This window comes from Ursus maritimus, unplaced genomic scaffold, assembly GCF_017311325.1.
Source record: "Ursus maritimus isolate PB19 unplaced genomic scaffold, ASM1731132v1 scaffold_11, whole genome shotgun sequence".
In the NCBI taxonomy this organism is placed as follows: domain Eukaryota; kingdom Metazoa; phylum Chordata; class Mammalia; order Carnivora; family Ursidae; genus Ursus; species Ursus maritimus.
Window position 1 is genome coordinate 1,754,126 of NW_024423453.1, and position 21,011 is coordinate 1,775,136.

At 33.6% G+C, this 21,011-nt stretch overlaps 1 protein-coding gene across 2 annotated transcripts in view; it reads right to left on the reverse strand.

Annotated features, from left to right (window-relative positions):
• PPA2 (inorganic pyrophosphatase 2) overlaps window positions 1-21,011 on the reverse strand; it is an 80,410-nt gene that overhangs the window by 24,975 nt on the left and 34,424 nt on the right. For both annotated transcript variants that reach the window (XM_040626206.1, XM_040626205.1), the window contains 3 exons: window positions 19,420-19,546; window positions 3,045-3,172; window positions 631-716 (listed from right to left, as the gene is read on the reverse strand). In XM_040626206.1, coding sequence (XP_040482140.1) covers window positions 631-716; window positions 3,045-3,172; window positions 19,420-19,546 — 341 coding nt within the window. The remainder of the gene's footprint in view (window positions 1-630; window positions 717-3,044; window positions 3,173-19,419; window positions 19,547-21,011) is intronic.

The window sequence follows — 21,011 nt, forward strand, 5'->3', positions numbered from 1 at the left end:
CCCACATCAGGCTCCTCCGCTATGAGCCTGCTTCTTCCTCTCCCACTCCCCCTGCTTGTGTTCCCTCTCTCGCTGGCTGTCTCTATCTCTGTCAAATAAATAAATAAAATCTTTAAAAAAAAAAAAAAAAGAAATCTCACTGAATAACCAATGTGAGGGTTTAAAAAAATAAATAAATAAAATAGAATACAATGTTTGAGTTATGTATGTTACTATTGTTTGATTCCCTTTCATCAATCAGCTAGTGACCCAGACCATGCTGGATAAAAAGGCTTATTACTATTTCATCAAGAAATGATGTGGTAGTTATACATAAACAAAATAACCATTTGCATATTGAAAAATCCCTAATTTTTTTCTACCCCATTTTGGCACATGTCACACAATGTATTATAATTAAAATTCCTGTTTACTCAACAGTATCCCCCCACTAAACTATAAATCCCTTGGGAAAAGGGACCATGTCATTTCCTAGTTTCACAGTGTCTAGCACTTGGTATTGCTTTCCATAAGCACTTTTTAAATGAAAAAAAATTGCAACTCTTTAAAAAAAACATCAGATCTGACTAGTATGGCTGTTTAGTACCAATAATAATAAAATAACATTACATAGAAAAGACAAATTCTTACCAATTTATAGCCCCTCCATCACACTTCTTCATAAGCAATGTTTTCCAACATTCATGAGTAGATCTAATAACTTCAAGAGCAAAAGCCTAATTCCAAACCAAAAACAGACATAAAGATCACATCATTATACTTACATGGAACTATTCTCATGATGACAGCTTATTTTTAAGAATACGAGCTCTGGACTCAGGCAAACCTGAGTATAAATTCTGGCATCCTTATTTATCAGCTGTGTGACTTCTGAGCAAGTGACTTAACCTCACTAAGTCTTAACTGCTTCATCTGTAAGTAGAAGGTAATGGAGATAATGTGATTTGGGGTTGGCAAACTTGGGCCAATAGGCCAAATCGAGCTCACCACCAATATTTGTAAACAGAGTTTTACTGAACACAGTCATGCCCATTTTTTGTGCACGGCCTATGACTGCTTTAGCACTACAATGGCGGAGGTGAGTAGTTGTGACAGAGACCATATGGCCTACAAAGTCTAAAATATTTGCTATTCGGTACTTTACAGAAAAAGTTGCCAACACCTGATTTAAATTATCCAGCTGTTGAAACGATAAATAAGTTGTACGCAAAGTGCTTCGTCTAGTCCCTTGCCTCTAAGTAAGCGTACACCTATTAATTTCATCATCATCAAAACTGTAGTCTAACTGTATGATCATTTTAGAATATCCACTGTCTAAGTAAACCTCCTAAACATTCTCTAAATTTTTTTTAGTATAAATTCATACTGTGTCCCAAAATGCAAAACCAACAATATATACCTCTTGCTAGATATCTAGCAAGACTATCTAAAGGAACATTTACTTTGTTATTCCAAAGCAGCAAATTCTTTTGATTCCCCCCCCTCCAAATGTTGCTCATTTTCCTTAAGGAGACTCCTTATATATTAACTAATTCGCACTACCTCCTTTCTCCTTCAATTACAACTAAACACATTATGATACGAAATGAAGAAAATATAGACTCTTGGGAACCAAGATGTAATAATAATGAGAAATTTACTTCTGAAAAACGAAAGTTCTCTCAGCTCTATTGTTGCATGAGATGAAGGAGTATGGCTCAGTGAGGTGATGCTGGGGACTTCCACTTAAGATATGGGACAAAAAGCCAATTTATTGTCCGGATAATATAAGGAAAGATTTTTAACCAAATCATTCAGATAATTATGATTATCTAGAATCACTTTTCCACTTGCTTAAAAGGGGTTGGCAGGAAAAATCTAGATAGCACAGGAGTTATCTTTTCAAACATGGTGAACAGATACGACTTAATTTTCCTGAGTTAGGCACTGTATTTTAACAGAAGTGGTAAAAAGCAATGCATAAGACGATTATGGTCCAAAACTAGGTTGTATAAATGATCTTGTCTTCATTCAGAAAAAAATCAATGTTTATCAAAATCAAGCAAAACAAAGCAAAATAAGACAAAACAAAAAAACCACCCCCCCCAAACCACCTCACTCTATAAATTCATGATTTGGCAATCTTACCCTGAGGCAATAAGGAGCCACAAAAGTTCAAACATAAAATATAAAATTTTTTTTTACAGGAAAAAAGATAAAAAATAATTTACCTTATAAATTTTCAATATTTTTAAGAGTATCTATTTGACAATAATAGTTTTGTATCTACATTTAATAAATCTTGAACAAAGCCCTCAAGATCTTAAGAATTCTTTGTGCCTTTTCAAAAATACTAGGTCAAGTAATAAATTCTCATAAAACAAGATATTTATCATAATTTTTAAGTTTCCATTAACGTGGCTTATTTTACTATAAAACATACCTTACTTATTTGTACCCACTTAAGTGCTGGTGTGTAATGTGTAATTTATATAGTGGTGATAACTTTAAAAAAATATTCCATGACTTAGACTTGATGTCTTTGGCCCATTTTCTCCATTTGTGTCATATTACAGACACTTCATGGTAACTCTGTGGTATTCTAACAGAAAAATCATATGACAGTAAGATAATTCAAGTGATATCTTATTTGTTAAGCAGCTTGAGTCAGTCATGGTAGAATGAACTCTTAAGGAGCCCCTTGGATTCACATTAAGTAAAGTAAGTAACTTTCTCCTCTCCAGAAATGGAAGGTTTTTATTCATACACAATTTGCAGAGTTAGACTAATCATGGAAATCCTTCGTTTTCTGAGATGAGGGAGATGTCTACTAATAAAGCTTGATATATATACGTATCAAGATTTATTAGTTCACTTAAATCTCCTGGGAAAAAAATCCTTTTAAATATGTATGATCAAATAATGTCCTTAAATATTAAAGTCAGTATAAAGCACTTTTGTTACCATGTTATACATAAATATTCACATAAGAAACCCCCCAAACTGAAAGAACTATCCTACAAGTATCACAAGGTATGTTTTAAAATAAAGATGACCATCTTCACCTTGTTTCTGAATTCTCCATTAAAAGCAAACTGGTTTTCCTGTTTTCCTTCTGGCACCTTATACAATCTAAACCAATTAAGCGTAGCTTCCAAGTAACCTGGTTTGTATTTCTTAACATCATCAATATCTGCAAGTGAAGAAACAAAATATTTTGTTAAAAACGGAAATTCATTCTTATTAATGGTAGAGCACTGGACTGACGGGAGTCCACCTCTGCAGCCCAATTGCTGCAAAATCACCAACATGCGATGTGGTAAGATTAAGAGAGATATACTTAAGGACTGATGTTGTTCTGTGAGCAATGAAGGGCTTAGAGTAAGGTAAGTTACATCAGGATCTGCGTTTTAGAAATATTAAGCTAAAAGACCACTGAAGATAAAAAGGAGAGCACAGTCCCCAGAAAAGAATATGCTAAAGTCAGACGACAGGGTTTTACACACTTACGCACCCAATACTTAGTAACCTTCTCATTCTGTTAAGACATTGTTCTAAGCAGTGAAGCAGAACAGTAAACAGAAATAAGCCCCTACTCTCATGGTTTATATAGTAGGGGATAGAAAACAAATAGACAAACAAATATACGATGTTAAGTGGTAGAAGTCTGATGAAGAAAAATAAAGCAGAGTATGAAAGAGAATGCAAACACGGCAATTTTAAACAGAGTGATATCTGGATGGCTCAGTGTTTCACTTCGAGTTCTGTAATGAATTCCAGGATTTATTTTTAAGTTCTAGTACCATAAAAACAGCTCAACCATCACATTTTGAGGGCATTCATTTAAATATAATTGGAAATATTACTGTGTTAATAACAAACTCTTCCCCAGAAGAGGTCTCCAAAGAATGTATCCTTTCCAATAAATATCAATTCAAAAAAAGTATGAGGAATAACTACATTAAAACTAGAAATCTTTACTTTCCACCAGACTATGACTTATTCACACACAAAAAACCAACCAACCAAAAAATTCAAAATACACAACTTAAACATTTTAAAAACCTCAACAGCAAATGCCTCAAGCCGAAAATCTTATATCAAAACCAACTGCCAGTTCAATTAATTACTCTTCTGAAAACATGAAAAATTACACCTACAATCTATAAACTGGATTTACGGTTTAAAAAAGACCTCATTTGTTCTTCATAAAACTGAGAACTGAGAAGAAGTACATTCATATTAAACATTAAGAAAATGCAAAAGAATTGCCAAACTTTAGCCAATACATTCATGACATAATTAGTATTATATAAATACAAGTCTTCTAGTTCCACAAATTCTGCTTTTTTCTCTATGCTGTACAGTTACACTGTCACGGGTTTTATGTTAAAAGAATATAAGTGTAGATGTACTTTTTAGTTTTCTTTATTGCGGTAAAACATATACAACATAAAATTTACTGTAAGAGTACAATTTGCTGGCATTAAGTACACCCACAATATTGTAAAACCATCACTTTCATCCACTTCCAGATTTTTTCATTAGATGTATTTTTTTTTACAATATATGTTAAGAAAAGCAGTTCTCTAGGAGTCATTTATTTCCAAACTTGGAGTTAACTTCACATAGAAGTTTCTATTATAACAATTACACAATGTATTTTCAAGATGAACGAACCCAACAATAAAAATCAGAATAATCTAATCAGAATAATCAGAGTTCTATTATATAATCAAGCTAAATTTATTTCAGTTTGTTTTTAGTTACCAATCAAACTCTTTTAACTGAGATCTACTTGATCAACTCCCTGGATGCCTGACCAAGATGTTCCACTTCTGTAAAATATTTTTTTTTTTTAAAGATTTTATTTATTTATCTGACAGAGATAGAGACAGCCAGCGAGAGAGGGAACACAAGCAGGGGGAGTGGGAGAGGAAGAAGCAGGCTCATAGCAGAAGAGCCTGATGTGGGGCTCGATCCCGTAACGCCGGGACCACGCCCTGAGCCAAAGGCAGACGCTTAACCGCTATGCCACCCAGGCGCCCCCACTTCTGTAAAATATTCTGATGTCCGCAGTGGTATGTACGTTGAGTCTGGCAGACAATCTGGAATCAAGTCCACACGTTGCTTGTACCAGCTAAGTGTTAGCTTTATCACGCATCAGGTGTGTTTATTCCCAAAACATTTATGCCAACTGTATCAGTAGTTATAATCATCAGAATTACTAAAATATTATATAAGGCAATGATTTTACCAGTACAAAAAAGATTGTGTTTCTGCAAAAGTAATTTGAGTATTTTGAAAGAATTCAATAAAACATGTTGCTAAAAATATCTGTTGTCAAATTAGGCCTGAGTAAAAATACAGTTAAAGATGAGAAAAAGACATAAAAATCTACAATTATGTATCTAGCTTTGCAAGCGAGGAAAGAGGATTTTAAATATGAAAGGTCAGGGACAGCCTCTGATAAAATGTATCTGAGCAAATTCTTGGATGAAGTGTAGGAATAACTCATTCAAATATCTAGAAGAGGAGGAGTCCTGAGAGGAGGATAGGAAGTGCCAATATTCTGAAGTAGGAGTGTGCTTAAAATGTTTAAGGAAGACAGTAAGAAAGCCCTGTGTTTAGAGCAGAGTGAAGAAAGAGTATTAGGAGATGAAATGAGAAAAGCAGCCACAGGCCGGTCACCAAGGATTCTGAGGGCCGTCCTTTTACTGTGAGATGCGAAGCCATTAGAGGGTTCTGGGCTGAGGAGTACGGGTTTTAGGAAGACTGCTTTTTTTGCTGTGTAGATAAAAGACTGTGTAGAGGAAGAAGCAGAAGAAGGAAATCAAGCAACAAGCTACAGAGAAAATCCCTACAGATAAAATATGATGAGGGCCTAGATAAATGGTAGTCGCATGCGGTGGTAACAAATGGTCAATTTGGGGTATTTTTAGAAAACAGAACTGAGAGGAATTACCAATGAAAGAAAAAAATTAAAAACAAAACCAGTAAAGATCAGACTTACATAAAATTTACAGTATCAAAGAACTAAAAATAACTGGCAACATTAAGTAACAATTTAAATTATAATACAATTAAAAGCAGTCACCTAAATATTTATCACCCTAGTTTTTTCCTAAAGCTTCATAAAAGGTGTCATCTTTCTACAAGTAGTATACAGCCATTATTTACTTTATAACAAAGCTGTTTCCAAACTTCAAAGCTTAATTAACAAAGATTATATGGAGTTTCCTTAAGAGAACTTTTATATTAAAACTAAACATACATAATTTATAAATAATCACAGTTCTACGTAAATCCATTGGAATATTTATAATTTTCTTTATTAAATGCTAGCTATAAGGCAAAACAGAAAATGATGATGCACCATAATAATAAATTTTAAAGCTCAATTTGGCTTTTCCAAGTTCAGCCCTCTCCAGTTTAATTTAGTTTTTCTTAACTAATTTTGATTTAGGAATTTATAAGAGCAAAGAAAGTAATCTAAAATATCTTAGTCAAAACCCATCATTCTCTCTCTATAGACATTAGAGGATCATAACACTTCACATTTTTTTAAAAGCAATTTTTGTGACTTATTGTTTTCCTTCATCAGAGACACTGGTATACGTTTCATGTAATTCGGTTTCTTTTCAGTATAGACCAATTCACTTGTTTCTAAAACCTAGAAGAATGTCTCAAATTGTGATCTACTAAGCAAAAAGGAAAAAAAAGTGATTTGTGAATTGAAGTTTCTCCTGTTTTTTTTTTTAATTAAAAATACACTCTCACACAAAGGGGAGTTTCTAGTCACACGTCCTTGCCTAGACTTCAATTTTATCCAGATTTCAGAAATAAGATATAAAAGAGGTAAAAAAAACTGAGCTGATAAGCTTCATTTCATAAAGACAGCTCATCAAGAATGAGAAATACCTGAAGTATGAGATCTTTTTAATCTAGAGAAATATTAAAGCAATAATGAACTTTAAAAATGATGATGTATTAAATTATGTATTAAAAGCAGAACATAAAGAAATTTGAAGCATTAGAAAATGAGGACTACACACTAAGTAAGCAAATACAATAAATCTAAAGACCAACAATAAAAAATTTTAAATAACTCTCTTGCCTGCCAGAAAAGAACCACATCCAGTCCCCTCAACTTTTTGTATAATTAAAAATTGGATACTGAAAACAAAAAAAGAAAAATATACCCTTTGTTATTTACTTAATGAAAACCTTTTTTGGTCCAAAAGGAAATAAAAACTCTTAAAAATATCCAGAAAATAATGAAAATAAGAAGACTCAAAGTTTATAAGAAGAAATAAGGTAAATTAGGAAAAACATCCCATTTGGAATCAGACGGCACTAAGTTCAAACTCCAGTTCCGGCATTCACAGAGTGCGTCATCTTCAGAAAATACATTAGTTCATGAGTTTCCCCAAACAGAAAATGGAGAAAATCAAGGTTGTTGTGAGGATTAAATAAGATAACATATTAAAAATCATTTAATAAAAAAATAAGGGATAATTCTTAAGAACTATTAATTATCATCCTTCCAATCCCCTAAAGTCTTTTTCACAGAATGTAGACACAGTTAGATTCACAGGCAAACCTAGAGCCTTACATGCTCAAAAATAAATAAATAAATATGAATTAATAACTCAGAAAATTATTGAACATATTTTCATTAATACTGGCAGTTATTTTATGTCTAACATGTATGACTCTGAGAAATCGAAGAAGCTAGGCATTGATATAAACACTGTAAATAAGCACTAAAAATAACATAAAAGGCATCTGAACATACATACACATACACGCAGGCATACTTAATCCTAACATTTTTCTATAAACATACTTCTTATGATAAAGGTGAGGCCTCAAATGAATTTGTAATTAATTTCTTATCACATTTACCTTTATTTCTAGTATTACTGCAGTTTAGTTCCTATAAAGTTTTCTCATTTCTATCATGTTTACGTTAAATCTATACAACCATTTTTTAAAACATCTGGAACAGAGAGGAAATATATAAATAAAATTCCTTTATTTCTAAAGTGAGACTCACTCAGTTCAAGTACATTAACCAAATCATCAATTAAAAACAATGCCCAACTATCTGAAGCATTTCTCATTACAGAAAACACAAACCTCTGACAAAGATGAGGCAGTGAATTCATGTTTCAACAAACTCCCTCAGGTTAACCTACACCAAGACAGAAAACATAAAAATAGAAAACCAAAACAAAAGAAGCACCCTGAAGACTCAATATAAAACAAAAATACCTGTCAGGTAAAAGCAAAATGACCATATGATTTATTGCACATACTAGAATATTTCTGGGACTCCTAATCAAGAGAAAAAACAGCCAACAGAAACCAATCCTGAGATAACCCATGCAAATGAGGATTTTAAAGTACTTATTACAAATATGGTCAAGGACTTTCAAAAAAATATGATTATGAAGCATTGAACATGTGGAAATTTCAGTTAAGGAGGAAAAACTACAAAACTAACAGAAAAAAGAACCAAATGCGGGAGTATATGAAATGAAAAATCAGATGGGTTTAATAGCAAAACTTTGGTGTGGCAAAAAACAAAAACAAAACACAGAAGTAGAAGACAAAAACAACAGAAAGTATCCTGTCTGAAGAACAGTAAGGAATAAAGACTGTAAAGATGTAAAGAGCGCTTTAGTGACCCATGAGACAATAAAAAGTAGTCTGAAATATGCGTTATTAGAAGTCTCAGAATGAAGGTGAGAGAATGGGGTAAAAACATGAACTTGCAGATCTGCAAAGTTCAATATACCCTAAACAGGATAAATAGAAAGGAAAGGACACTTTAGCACACCACAGAAAAACTGCCGAAATCCAAACATAGGAAAAAATCTTTAAAATAGTCTGAGAAAAACATTATATTATATACTGGGTAACAATCCATTAACTGTTGATTTCTCATCAGAAACAGTGGTGACCAAAAGAAAATGGAACATCTTTATAAAAATCCCTTTAACTCAAAATTCTACATCCAGTGAAACTACACTTCCAAAACAAAGGCAAGAAAAGACAATATCAGATCACTGAAATGGAGAGAATGCATCACTGGCAGAACTGCACTACAAAAAAACGCTGAAGTCTTCAAGCTGAAGGTAAATGACACCCAACGGAAACTACAGATCTTCAGCTTCTTTTTATTTTCTGTAACAAAATATATGGGTGTGGACAAGGCAAATATGTGGGTAAATGTAAAAACATACGTGTGTGTGTGTTTCTTCTAGTTTCTTTAAAAGATATTTTATTATCTAAGACAAAGAATGGACAGAGGTTCTGGGAGAAATGACCTCTCATACAACTGCTGGTAGAAGTGCAAAATGATACAGCCACTTGGGTAAACAATTTAACAGTTTCTCACCATGTTAAACATATAATTATCATCTGACCCAGTAACCCTATTCCTAGGTATTTCCCTAAGAGAAGTGAAAACATATGCTCACACGAAGACTTGTATTTAAATGTTCATAGCAACTTTATTCGTATTAGCCCAAAACCGGCACCCAAATTTCCATCAAGGAGATGAATAAACTGTTGTATATCTGTACAATGGAACACTACTCAGCAATCAAACGGAATAAACTGTACTGATATAGACAAAACACGTGAGTCTCCAAAGCAGTAAGCAAAGACTACATATGTACATGTATAGAAATGTACACATGACTTTAAAGAAATAAAACTGTACCTGCTAAAAATGCCAGAAATTTAAGAATAAATATTTTCTCCCTTTAAAATAAGTGAAAATTCACCTATTTTGGAGTTATTTTCAGACTTTGCTCAATACACTCATCTTTTTATTTATAAATAACTACATGCATTCATTCACTTATTCATCAATTTTAAAAAATTATTGAGCACCTATAACATGCCAGGCGCTGTACCAAGCTTTGTAATGGAAATGTTAGTATTAAACACTTAGACTCAAACCTAACATAAAATATAACAAGATCTTCACAGTAATCTACAACTACTTTACTAAAAGAAATATCAGAAAGCCTGAATAAATGGCACAATATAAATATATTCATTGATGCAAACATTTAATATTTTAATGATAGCAGAAATCCTTGACAATTTGATCCCAAAATTTGCACAGAAGAATAAAGTGTAAGAAAAACCAAAACAAACAAGTTTGAAAAAGTAGAACAAAAGGAGAAAGTCTGTCTTATAAATGTTTTATTATGAGGCTACAGTAATTAAAATAATACGGCACTAGCTCAGGAATAGATCACCGACACTAAACAGAATTCAGAAACAGACTCTTTGTATAAATAAGAACACAACACATGATAAAGGAGACATTTCAAAACAATGGGAAGAGAACAGATTTTTCTGTTAAGTGATGATGGGAAAATTGTACATATGGAAAAAATAAGATATATTCCACATACATTAAAGATCCAATTGCAAAAAAATTAAAATACAAAAGAACAAAAAGGAAATAAAAAGAAAAACATCTTTCTGCCTACGGAGTAAGAAATTCTTAAACAAGAATCAAAATGTTAAAGTTATGTATAAAAATGATGGATACAATGGAATACATCAAAACTGAAATATCTAAAGGCAGAGGCCAAAAGGCAACTGTTTCTCTGCAGATGGGAAGGAAATATTTGCAACCTAAATAATAAAGCATTAACTTCCAAAATATCCAAGCAATCTCCGTATATCAAAAGAATATATCAACTCAATAGAAAAATGGTGACCAATGCATAGGCAATTCACAGAAAGGAAGATACAAAAAGCCAATAAATATGAGAAAGACACTATCCCAGCTTTAAGTAGAATAATGCAAAATTAAATCAAGATACCATTTTTCATCTATCAGATTGGCAAAGCAAATTTTTTAAATGCTCGGTAATAATATGTCATTGAAACTTCAAAATTTGTAAATTAGGTATTATTTATTTCCTTCATATAAAGTAGGATATTGGGGTTACAAAATTTGCTCAGGATTTCAAAGGATACAGAGTAACTGCAATATAATAGCTTTAAATATGGGGTGACACCTGTAGGTGAGTGTGTGGTGGGGGAGGGATATCCTCAAATTTGATTAGGTGATTACATCTCCTACTTAAATGTATATCAACCTATTATCAATTATTCTAGATTCAAGACTTAAATATCCAACCAGCAGAGGATAAGCTAATAGAATGATTCTCAACTTGGATAAATCTATCACAATCGCCCACGGAACTTTATCAGACTATACAGATGCACATTTCTTTCTTCCTATCCACATCCCCAAACTGAGAACCACCTGTACTTCCATGAAAAACATCTGGGAAAAAAAATTAAAATGCTGTTTTTATCTGGATTACCTCCACCAAACCATAACATGAAGGGAGAGAAGCACATAATCAGCTGAGGATTTTTTGTTTTTATTTTTAGATAAAAACCAGTAACATAAATGTAATGCCATTATCTCTTTGCTTCACATTATTTAAAAGAAAAAACACTAGGAAATGGTCACATGCTTGAAATTTTGTCCAGAGCGGATTTTAAAAAATTTAAAAAAGGAGGGGAAAAACAGTTTCCAATTCTATGGGACTTTACCAAAGGAAATGTTGCAAAGGCACAAAGCTCTCACTCCAATACTAGAGCTAAATATGTGCACAACTGGCCTCTAAACAAAATTTGGGAAGCAAGAACATATGTTTCTAATGATATCTTATAAACATTCACAAGAAACAACGGTTCCGTTCCATAACACGCACTGTATTTTCTGCATCACAAATAGAGGCTCTAACTCAGTGAATTAATAGTTGGAATAGTTTCTGGTTACTCAGATTCCTAGAAGATTTTGCTTCTCACGCTGCTCTACACATCTATGCTTAATAGTACACAGACAGGGGCAGTAACCCTCACTTTGTTGACCTTTCCTTCTCCATTACCCTTTTCTATCAATTCGACTCTTACCAACACCTGTATTAGAATATATATATATATTAATATCATGAAAAACAACAGAAATTAACACACATCAAAATAAGTAATACCAAACAAGGCAATTCTACACAGAGGCCTATTTGCATTGTATCAAAAAAACCTCTTGGAAAAGAACTGGTAGATTTTTTTCCCCGAAAATATATTCATTGCCATTTCACAAGAAACTTTATATGAGCAGTAAAATAAAAACCATCCAGGTGCCTTGTACATAGGAGAAATTAAAATATTTTTCTAATCTAATTTTAATTTGAAGCATATAACAAAGTGGCCAAATACTCAGGCTTTGGGTTGGCAAGACCTCCAATGAAGTTCCAGCTCCATCGTCTAAAATCTACTCTCGAGTAAGATGTGCCAGGCACCTGGGTGGCCCAGTGGGTTAAGTGTCTGCCTCTGGCTCAGGTCCTGATCTCAGGGTCCTGGGATTAAAGCTCCCTGCTCAGTGGGGAGTCTGCTTCTCCCTCTCCCTCTGCCCCCCACCCTTGCTTGTGCATGCATGCTCTTTCTCTCAAACGAACAAATAAAATCTTCAAAAAAAAAAAGTGCCAACGTCCCCAAGAAATCTAGCTGTAATCCTTTAATTTAAATGGTTTCCTTCAGCATTATCTTTGAAAATAATTTATTTAGGTGTCTGTACTTTAAAAAGAAGGCTGAAGGGGCGCCTGGGTGGCTCAGTCGGTTAAGCGTCTGTGTTCAGCTCAGGTCATGATCCCAGGGTCCTGGGATCGAGCCCCACATCGGGCTCCCTGCTCAGGAGGGAGTCTGCTTCTCCCTTTGCCTGCTGCGCCCCCATTTGTGTGGTCTCTCTCTGTCAAATAAATAAAATCTTTAAAAAAACAAAACAAAAGAAGGCTGAAAATAATGAACTAAAAATATTTCCTAGAACCAAAATTTAGAGATTGGTGAATGATCCCTAGGGTGTTTCCCATTAGAGGACCAACCCTGCACCTTTAGAGATGAAGAGACTAAAGCTTCCAGAAGTCACATGATGTTTCCAAGGTCAGTAACTCACACGAGAGGATTTTAGAATTTAGGGCTCCCCTATTCTTCACCACATCACAGGAATATGACTGAAACCTAAAAAGCACTGGAAGAGATCAAGGTTTCAAAAAGAAGTAAGAGATTCCTAGTAACTTAATCTATTCTTAATTATAGTACTTTTCACTCAAATCCTCCCTGTTCCTCAAACTGCCTCCTCCCACACCCCATTCTTACACACCCAAGCCTATTAAGGTATACCAATTAATGAAATCAAAGGAATGAAGATCAAAAAAGCCATCTTTTTATTGGGACCACTAATCATAAGTATCCCACTGATGCCGAACTTATTTAAGAGCAACTGGTCAGTACTCCCAGAAAGCAACACTGTCCAAAGGCCACAGATACATTCGACTACCCCAGTACTTTTCAGAGGGGTGGTGGGATGCAGTGAACAGCATGAGCTCTGGAGCCCAACTGGATTCCAGTGGCTCCCTATATGACTTTAGACAAGTTACTAACCAACCCCCCACATTCCACCGCAGTGACTCAGTTTCTATATCTGAAAAAAAGGGGGGGGGGGAGGACACTAACACATTTTGCTTGAGCCTGTGTAAACATTAAACAGATATTCCAAAAGAAGCACGCAGCATAGTTACTACACGTGCAGGAATTGTTGCAGAAATATTAGAGCTTTTGGGATGACAGTGGTAACATGCCAGCCCCTTTCTGTGCCAGAGAGTACATGCACAGAAAAGCAAGCTGAACTCTATTCTATCTGGTTATAAAGGTTAACACAAATATTTTGCTTTAAGATTTCTATGCTATTTTCTATTTTTCCCCCCTAAATAACAGTATTAAGTTGTGTTTTAGGAAGTAAGGAAATCAAACACCATGTTAATTTGCTTATTTTTAAAATAATAATTGCAGGGACACTAGATGTTCATTTAGCCAATGAAAATTTGAGCCAAACAGATTTGGTTTTCACATGTTTATTACTCTCTTGAAAGACATAAAGAGAACTATGTTGTTTTATTTGACTTTTAAATTTCTCTAAATTTAAGTTGAAACTCTACGTATATCAAATACATATAAATTATGATAATTCTAAGTACAATGCCAGCCTTTGAAAAATTCCCAACCACCTCATTTTCAATAATCCCTTTTTTACTCATGCAATTTATTCATTCCAGAATGTATCTACATCAATACACTTGTTCTGATTTCAATTTTTGTTTTCCAATTTTTCATTTTATAAAACTGCAATATCACTGCATAAGCAACATTTAAAAAGAGGACAACAGACAATAGTTTTCATTTATTTAACACTCCAAAAGTTGAAGTGGCTTCTAGGCCTAAATTACCTCCTATTATGTTACTTCACCTGACATAAGGTCCTTAGGCATCACTCGCAGGTCTGAAGAGGTTCAAACATCTGTTTGGAGAATATGTAAAGCTCTACATTATAGAAGGTGGTTAATTTAACCAAAGGAGAAATTACACATGTCCTAGCATTTCAATCTTCTTAAAAAGCTCTGAACTTGTTTATTTCATAACCAAGCTCTATTATCCCTAATGGCCAAGGCATTCTCTAATAACAATTTAGGAGCCCTGGGAGTCTTATTAACTCTTTCAGGCAATTAAGAGCATTAAAGCCTGGAACCTAATTAGTGTATTAAATGATCTTAGCACTCTTCAGGTGTTAATGGACCAGCCAAAGTGACTGATTTTTTATCAGGGAGTATAAAGAATTAGTTTTTAAATGTTATTTAGACTATTTTTAGATTTGTAAGTGGCTACTCCAGTTTCAGAAGGCAAAACTTGGAAGATTTAAATAATAAGATTAAACTTACAGAAATACAGCCAGCAACCACAGCTTCTTTCTAACTGACACATGTTCTCTGATGCAATGGCTAGTTTTGGTTAGTCATGTCAGAGTTAAAAACTATAAATATTAAAACAGGATATTACAGTCTACCAAGTCTGTACATATATTCATTTGGATCAAAAAGTTATTTCATAATTAACCCTAAAACGAGCTTGCAGAATCATAATTAAATGAATTAATATAGCAAAAAACAAATTAATTTTAAAAATACATATGAAAATATAGATGGACATATTGTCTATAAATTAAAACAGACTTCTCTGTTTTCAAAAAGAAAAAATAGGTACTGATCATGTCAAAAACAGCTTCTTTTTCTTAAGGTAGTGGAAATTAGCAAGAGGGATTGATTTTTTTAAATGTCTAACAATGAAAATGTGTAAAAGTAATAAAAAATTCTCTATAAATTTCTGTATTACACACGTCCTCAGAAAACTACAGAATTAAAAAAAATTCCAGATAGCTACTCATTCCTACATGATTTTAACCTTTCCTTCTGTTGATCCATCTAATAAAATGCCAAGTGTAGATAACAAATGTTTAAACTGTTATAAAATCACTTACTCCTTGGTGATTAAAAATATCAATTCATACACACTAATTTATATTTCAAGTTACTGCATTATATATCTTAAAGTTATTTAAGGAGAAGGTGACCAAAAAAAAAAAAAAAAAGAAAGAAAGAAAGAAAGACATTTCCGACATGTATGGACTCCAACTCATTCTCCCATGCGTTTTCTGTAAAAAATTTTGGGAAACGTATACCAGCCAACAATGAAAATGGAAAACAAAAGAGGACATGAAAGAATCTAAGAAAAAACAGAACTATTAACCCAGGGCAGTGACAAGAAACCCCATAATGATCGCTGTGCAGCAAGCTGTTCTCTTGTGTCCATAACTGGTCTTTCAATAAAAAGTATGATAAAGGAGGAAACTAATATTCACATAAAGACTGTAAATGCTAGTTGTTATTTTTCAATTTTCAGATTCAAGAGATCAAACATAAAAAAGAGTTAAAGAACAGAGTTTAAACATTATAAATTTAGACATACATAGCCAACGTACAGTTCAGAGAAGCTGGTCTGCAAAGCACATAGAAGTAACACAGAAACCTCGATGCCCTAGTTGTATACTGGCAACCACAAGTTACTGTTCCAAACTGATGAAGCAATAAATACAGCTCTAAGGGTAAAACTTAGAGTTACTAAGATAATCGAAGACGAAACACAGTACAAGATTTAAATGTTTAAGCAGTTAAATTCCTTTGGGTTTCAAAGCAGCAACCTGAGTCAAAAGGGGAAAAACATAAATTAAGAAAGCGAGGTGTAAGCACAATGCTTCGAGTAGAGAAGCAACCACTCAGGAGAACTAAAAACACAGGGAAGAAGTGGATGAGAAGTGGAAAGGAGAATTTTACTTTTTATTTCATATACCTTTCTTTTATACTTCTGAGTTTTTATTTTCAAGTATATGATTATTTTTATAATTAAAAATAGCATCCATAATCCTTTTTGTGATTTTAAAAGGGACACATAATAAAATTTTTAAATGTTGCCAAATTTAAGATTAAATATTGTTAATTTTCAAAGATGTACAGTAGAGACAGAACAGCAATAAGTTTTTAATATCTGTTAGCAAATATTGTTAGCTAACATTTATTTAATCATACAAATCCAAATATACATTTTCATCTTACTGTAATAAAATCATAGGTTGTTACAATAGGCATGTCATCTAATCTCAAAATCAAGAAATGATTCCTTTATTTCTAAGGTCCCCTCTCCCCTGCCAAGCTTCTATTTTTAACCTGCAACATCATATAAAATAAGGTACGTGCTTATAATACTTAAGCTCCTACTGAATTATAAGTTAGGTACCTTGAGAAGATAACTAATTATTATAAGAGAAAGCCATTCAATAGTATAATCAAATCATATAAACTGATCTTCTAAAAAATTTCTTCACAAAATCTTTCAACCACTGCGATTCCTGAGCATCTCTCCATTCTCATCCCCTCCAACCTCCCCTGCCTTTAGTAGGTGCTAATGAAAACGCAGACACCACCAGGCTAAGCAGTGAAGAAAAAAGCTAAGATTAAGAATGACTTCTGTCCATTAACATTTGTTTAAGCAACAGGACAACAAAAACTCTGTCTTTTGTCTGAAATCGTTGCGAGAACAGCTGGACGATGCTCGAGACAGTAAACATAAATCAAAACTCGAATTTAAATTAAAAATAAAGGCTCCGATGTAGGGTCATCCGGTATTCCATGATTCATGATTTTAAAAAAAATACTTATTATAATTTTTTCAGCCCTTTACTTTGTACCTACATCCATTTTTTCCTTGGGTCACTGTAAAATAAGAGAAAAGAAAATTCAATAAAGATATGTAGAATATATTACAATAATGTGAAGGTAAAAGGCATGAGAAGTAAGAAAACACTTACAACTCTTAAAAAACTTACTTTACAAAATCTAGATATATGAGAGTTATTACTCCAGGTACTACCCAGAGTGAACAATATACAAATATCCTTAAAGTAAATAATATCCATTTTCCCTCTAAATACCTTACTCATTCAGGAAATAAATACAAAACAAATGTCAGCATACCATTTCAGAGCAAAATATGTCAATAGCACTCATCTAATCTTTTAATTTTAGGTATCCTGAAGAAGCACTGTTGTTATTTTTCATGATAAAGATACACGTTCCTTCTAGTGGAATGGGAAAAAAGTCCCTTTTTTCTTTCAAAACAAGTTCTTGTTGTAATTATTCTAGTCTGATGTCACCTCAACCTAAGTTTCAGTATTTCCGCGTGTCTTTTTGTACAAGCGTACACCAAAAGAATTTAGAAGATGCCAAAGTGCAAAGTCATCTCCTCAGGATACGAGCAGAATTAAAGTCAAAAGAGAGTTAAAATTTTTCATTCTAACCCTTAGAAGACTAAGAAGGAGTTAAGGTACTTAGCCTTATGTAATGTGGTTTCAATCCTGCTAGTTACAAAAAGCACTATTACTATAATCAGGTATGAATTGCTCAGTACAGTACTCTAGGTGGACAAACGACTTTATGATCAGACAGAAATGAGTTCGAATCATAGTTCTACTATTTAATGGACGTGCAAACTTGCACAAGTTATTTAAATCCTTGCAGCACCTTTCAGATTAAGAAGAATAATATGCACTAGAACAGGTACCAATGCTTCGCATACGGGGAGAGTTTAAAACATTAAATCACATCTCCAACAGGACTGGGCTAAAGAATAGTGTATCCCACCTAAGAAACAGTTTCATCCAGGCTTTCGGCCTTTCCGGTTTAAAGGGGGAATCCCTTAGCAGAGTTCCATGATTTCAGTGTGTCACATCACAAATCAACTAGTTAGCGGATTTGCTTCGGCTGGCTGTTGCACCTTTATATTATCAGTTCTCATCTGAGGAGCAGTTAACACATTAAAAAAATTTTAACTGTGTATTTTACTCTTCTTACATATGTATATATGAGAAATATGATAATAAAGAAACCAAGGGTAAAATAATAAGACAAAAGAAATATATATGGTTATGGACTCAAGTCTCATATTTTAATTGTAGTTTTTAGCTTTAGTTTTGCCCCTGAGGTTACTTGTACTTCACCTTATCAGACCCTTTCTTTTCTCAATTACATGCAAGAATGCCATAAAATCTCTGGCTGTCCCATGTGCAAGAAGAGGTTTTAAATGCACATAAATTAAGAGAGGTTAACACATAAGTGTGAGTCTCAGTCAATTCAGAAATGATATATTTTCCAGATAAGAACTGAGGTCTAGAGGGAACCAGGAACCTGAAAAAGAATGAAACTGAAAGAAAAAAGGTTAAATAGGGGGGAAAATAGTCAAAGAATAATCATAGTGGCCATATGTATGTGACAGATGCTTTAAGTAAATCATCTCTTACTGTCAACAAGCTCACAAGCAGGTGTAACTGTCTCCCTTTACAGGTGACCAAACTGAAACTGAGAAAGGTTAAATGATCTACCCAAAGTCACTCAGGTAGGAGGTAGCACAGAACTCAAACTGAGGCCTGTCCAATTTCAAAGAAAGTCAACTCTTTATCATACCAAGCTATTTCTGGGACATCAGAATTTTGTCAAAGAGCAGTTATGTTTCCCCCCATTTTTGCAACACAGAACAAAAACTAGGTATAGAAACAGCTATGTCCCTGACAAACATTTCTCCCTTAGTTTTCCTCCTGTTACCCAAATGAACAAAAGAGAGATTTAAGGAAAAAAAAAAAAAAAAAAAAAAAAGGAGGGGATAGAGGGAAGGAGAAAGGCAACCCGTAGTATGTACTTTCTTAGTCTGAAGTACCACCTGTCTGCCTATACCTTTTTCTCTCTTTTGTTCTTCCTAGCAATATGACACAACTCAGACACAATCATAATAGACTGCCCTTTATATTCTGTGGCTGGAGAGAGAATAAAAAAATAAAACACATAAATTTAACTCCCAAATACACACATTGTCTTTTAGATGAGCCCTCTTTAAATTCTAAGAATTCTAATGACACACTGATTTTCTTCTATTTCTGGAAAGTTACAGACTTACCATGAAACTTTGAGGCTTCGGGATCATTCACATTGATAGCAATTATTTTCCAATCTGTTTCACCCTGATCAATAAGAGCCAAAATTCCAAGGATCTTCACATGAATAACCTCTCCACAAGAAAGAACCTTTAAAGAGAAGAGAAATTCAGCATTTGCAAGGTTTTGGAGAAATTTACTCATACATCATAAAAACCCATGTGAAAGATTAAAGGCACTATAGACTGAAATCTAATAAAGCTTTAATAATTAAAGATGATGTAAAAACAGTCATAAAGCTTTTTATGATATCCCTTTTAGAATTAAATTTCTTGATCCCTTTTTGGAAACTGAAGTTATTTATAGGTCTTGCAATTTAATGTACTAGGCCTAGAAATTCATACTAAACAGAAAATAAACCCATGTATATCATTACACAGTATAAACCTCACTTTTGCTACTTGAGAATAAAAAAGAAACCTGAGAATCCTTCTAAATTGCTTTTTTGCAAATCACATTTACCAGTTACTAGTGAAAAGTAAATTTTTAACATATTAGAATACAGGCTTAAGAAGATAATGAATGACAGTGAAAGAATTAACATGTTAAAAATACAGATAACACAGGTTTCACAAAATGCTTTAAAAAGATTTTGAAGGAAACCAAGAAATTGCATGATGTGGAGGCAGATGTTCCACGTGTTAAAGTTATTTCAGTGGTTCCCTCAAGCTGCCAATGACAAGTTTATATGCATGCATTCTTTTTTTTTTTTTCAACAATTTTATTTATTTATGTGACAGAGAGACAGCCAGCGAGAGAGGGAACACAAGCAGGGGGAGTGGGAGAGGAAGAAGCAGGCTCATAGCGGAGGAGCCTGATGTGGGGCTCGATCCCATAACACCAGGATCACGCCCTGAGCCGAAGGCAGACGCTTAAGGACTGCGCTACCCAGGCGCCCGTACATGCATTCTTTCTATATCCTTTTATTTTTAAAGGTTTGGTTTGCTCTACAGAATTTCACTGCAAGCTAAAATTTGAACACATGCTTCAGAACAAATTCCTTCATGCCTCAAAATGCAGCTTTACATTTGGAAAGCAAGGTATGCAAAAGAAAGTCACTTTTGTGTCTTGAAATTTGAGAGGAAAAAAACCGGATCTGAAACCTTAAAGTCAAATAAATCCTTTCAGAACATTTGCAAAATGAATCTAAAATCTTAATATAAGTCTACATGAATTTATAACTAGTTACAACTAATGGCACAAAAGATTAGTGTGACTTTATAAAGTAAACCAAAATCTCACTTTTAGGGAAATATGCACAATTATATTAACCAGACTCACATGTTTAAGCTCTATTAAATACCCATCACTATATTAAACACTATGTGTATAAAAAGAAAGAATCCCTGTTCTCAAAGGTTTCCAGTCTTACTGGGGAAACTTACACCTCATGCCAGGAGATCTTTTATAAAACAAAAATGCTCAAATCTGAAGTTATCACATAATTACCAGTGTAAGGCTGGCCACACTGGTTGACTCAATGATAAACGAGATCAGTGGCTCTCCACCGGAGGCAATTTTGCCCTCTAGAGACTATGTGGCAATGTCTGGAGAC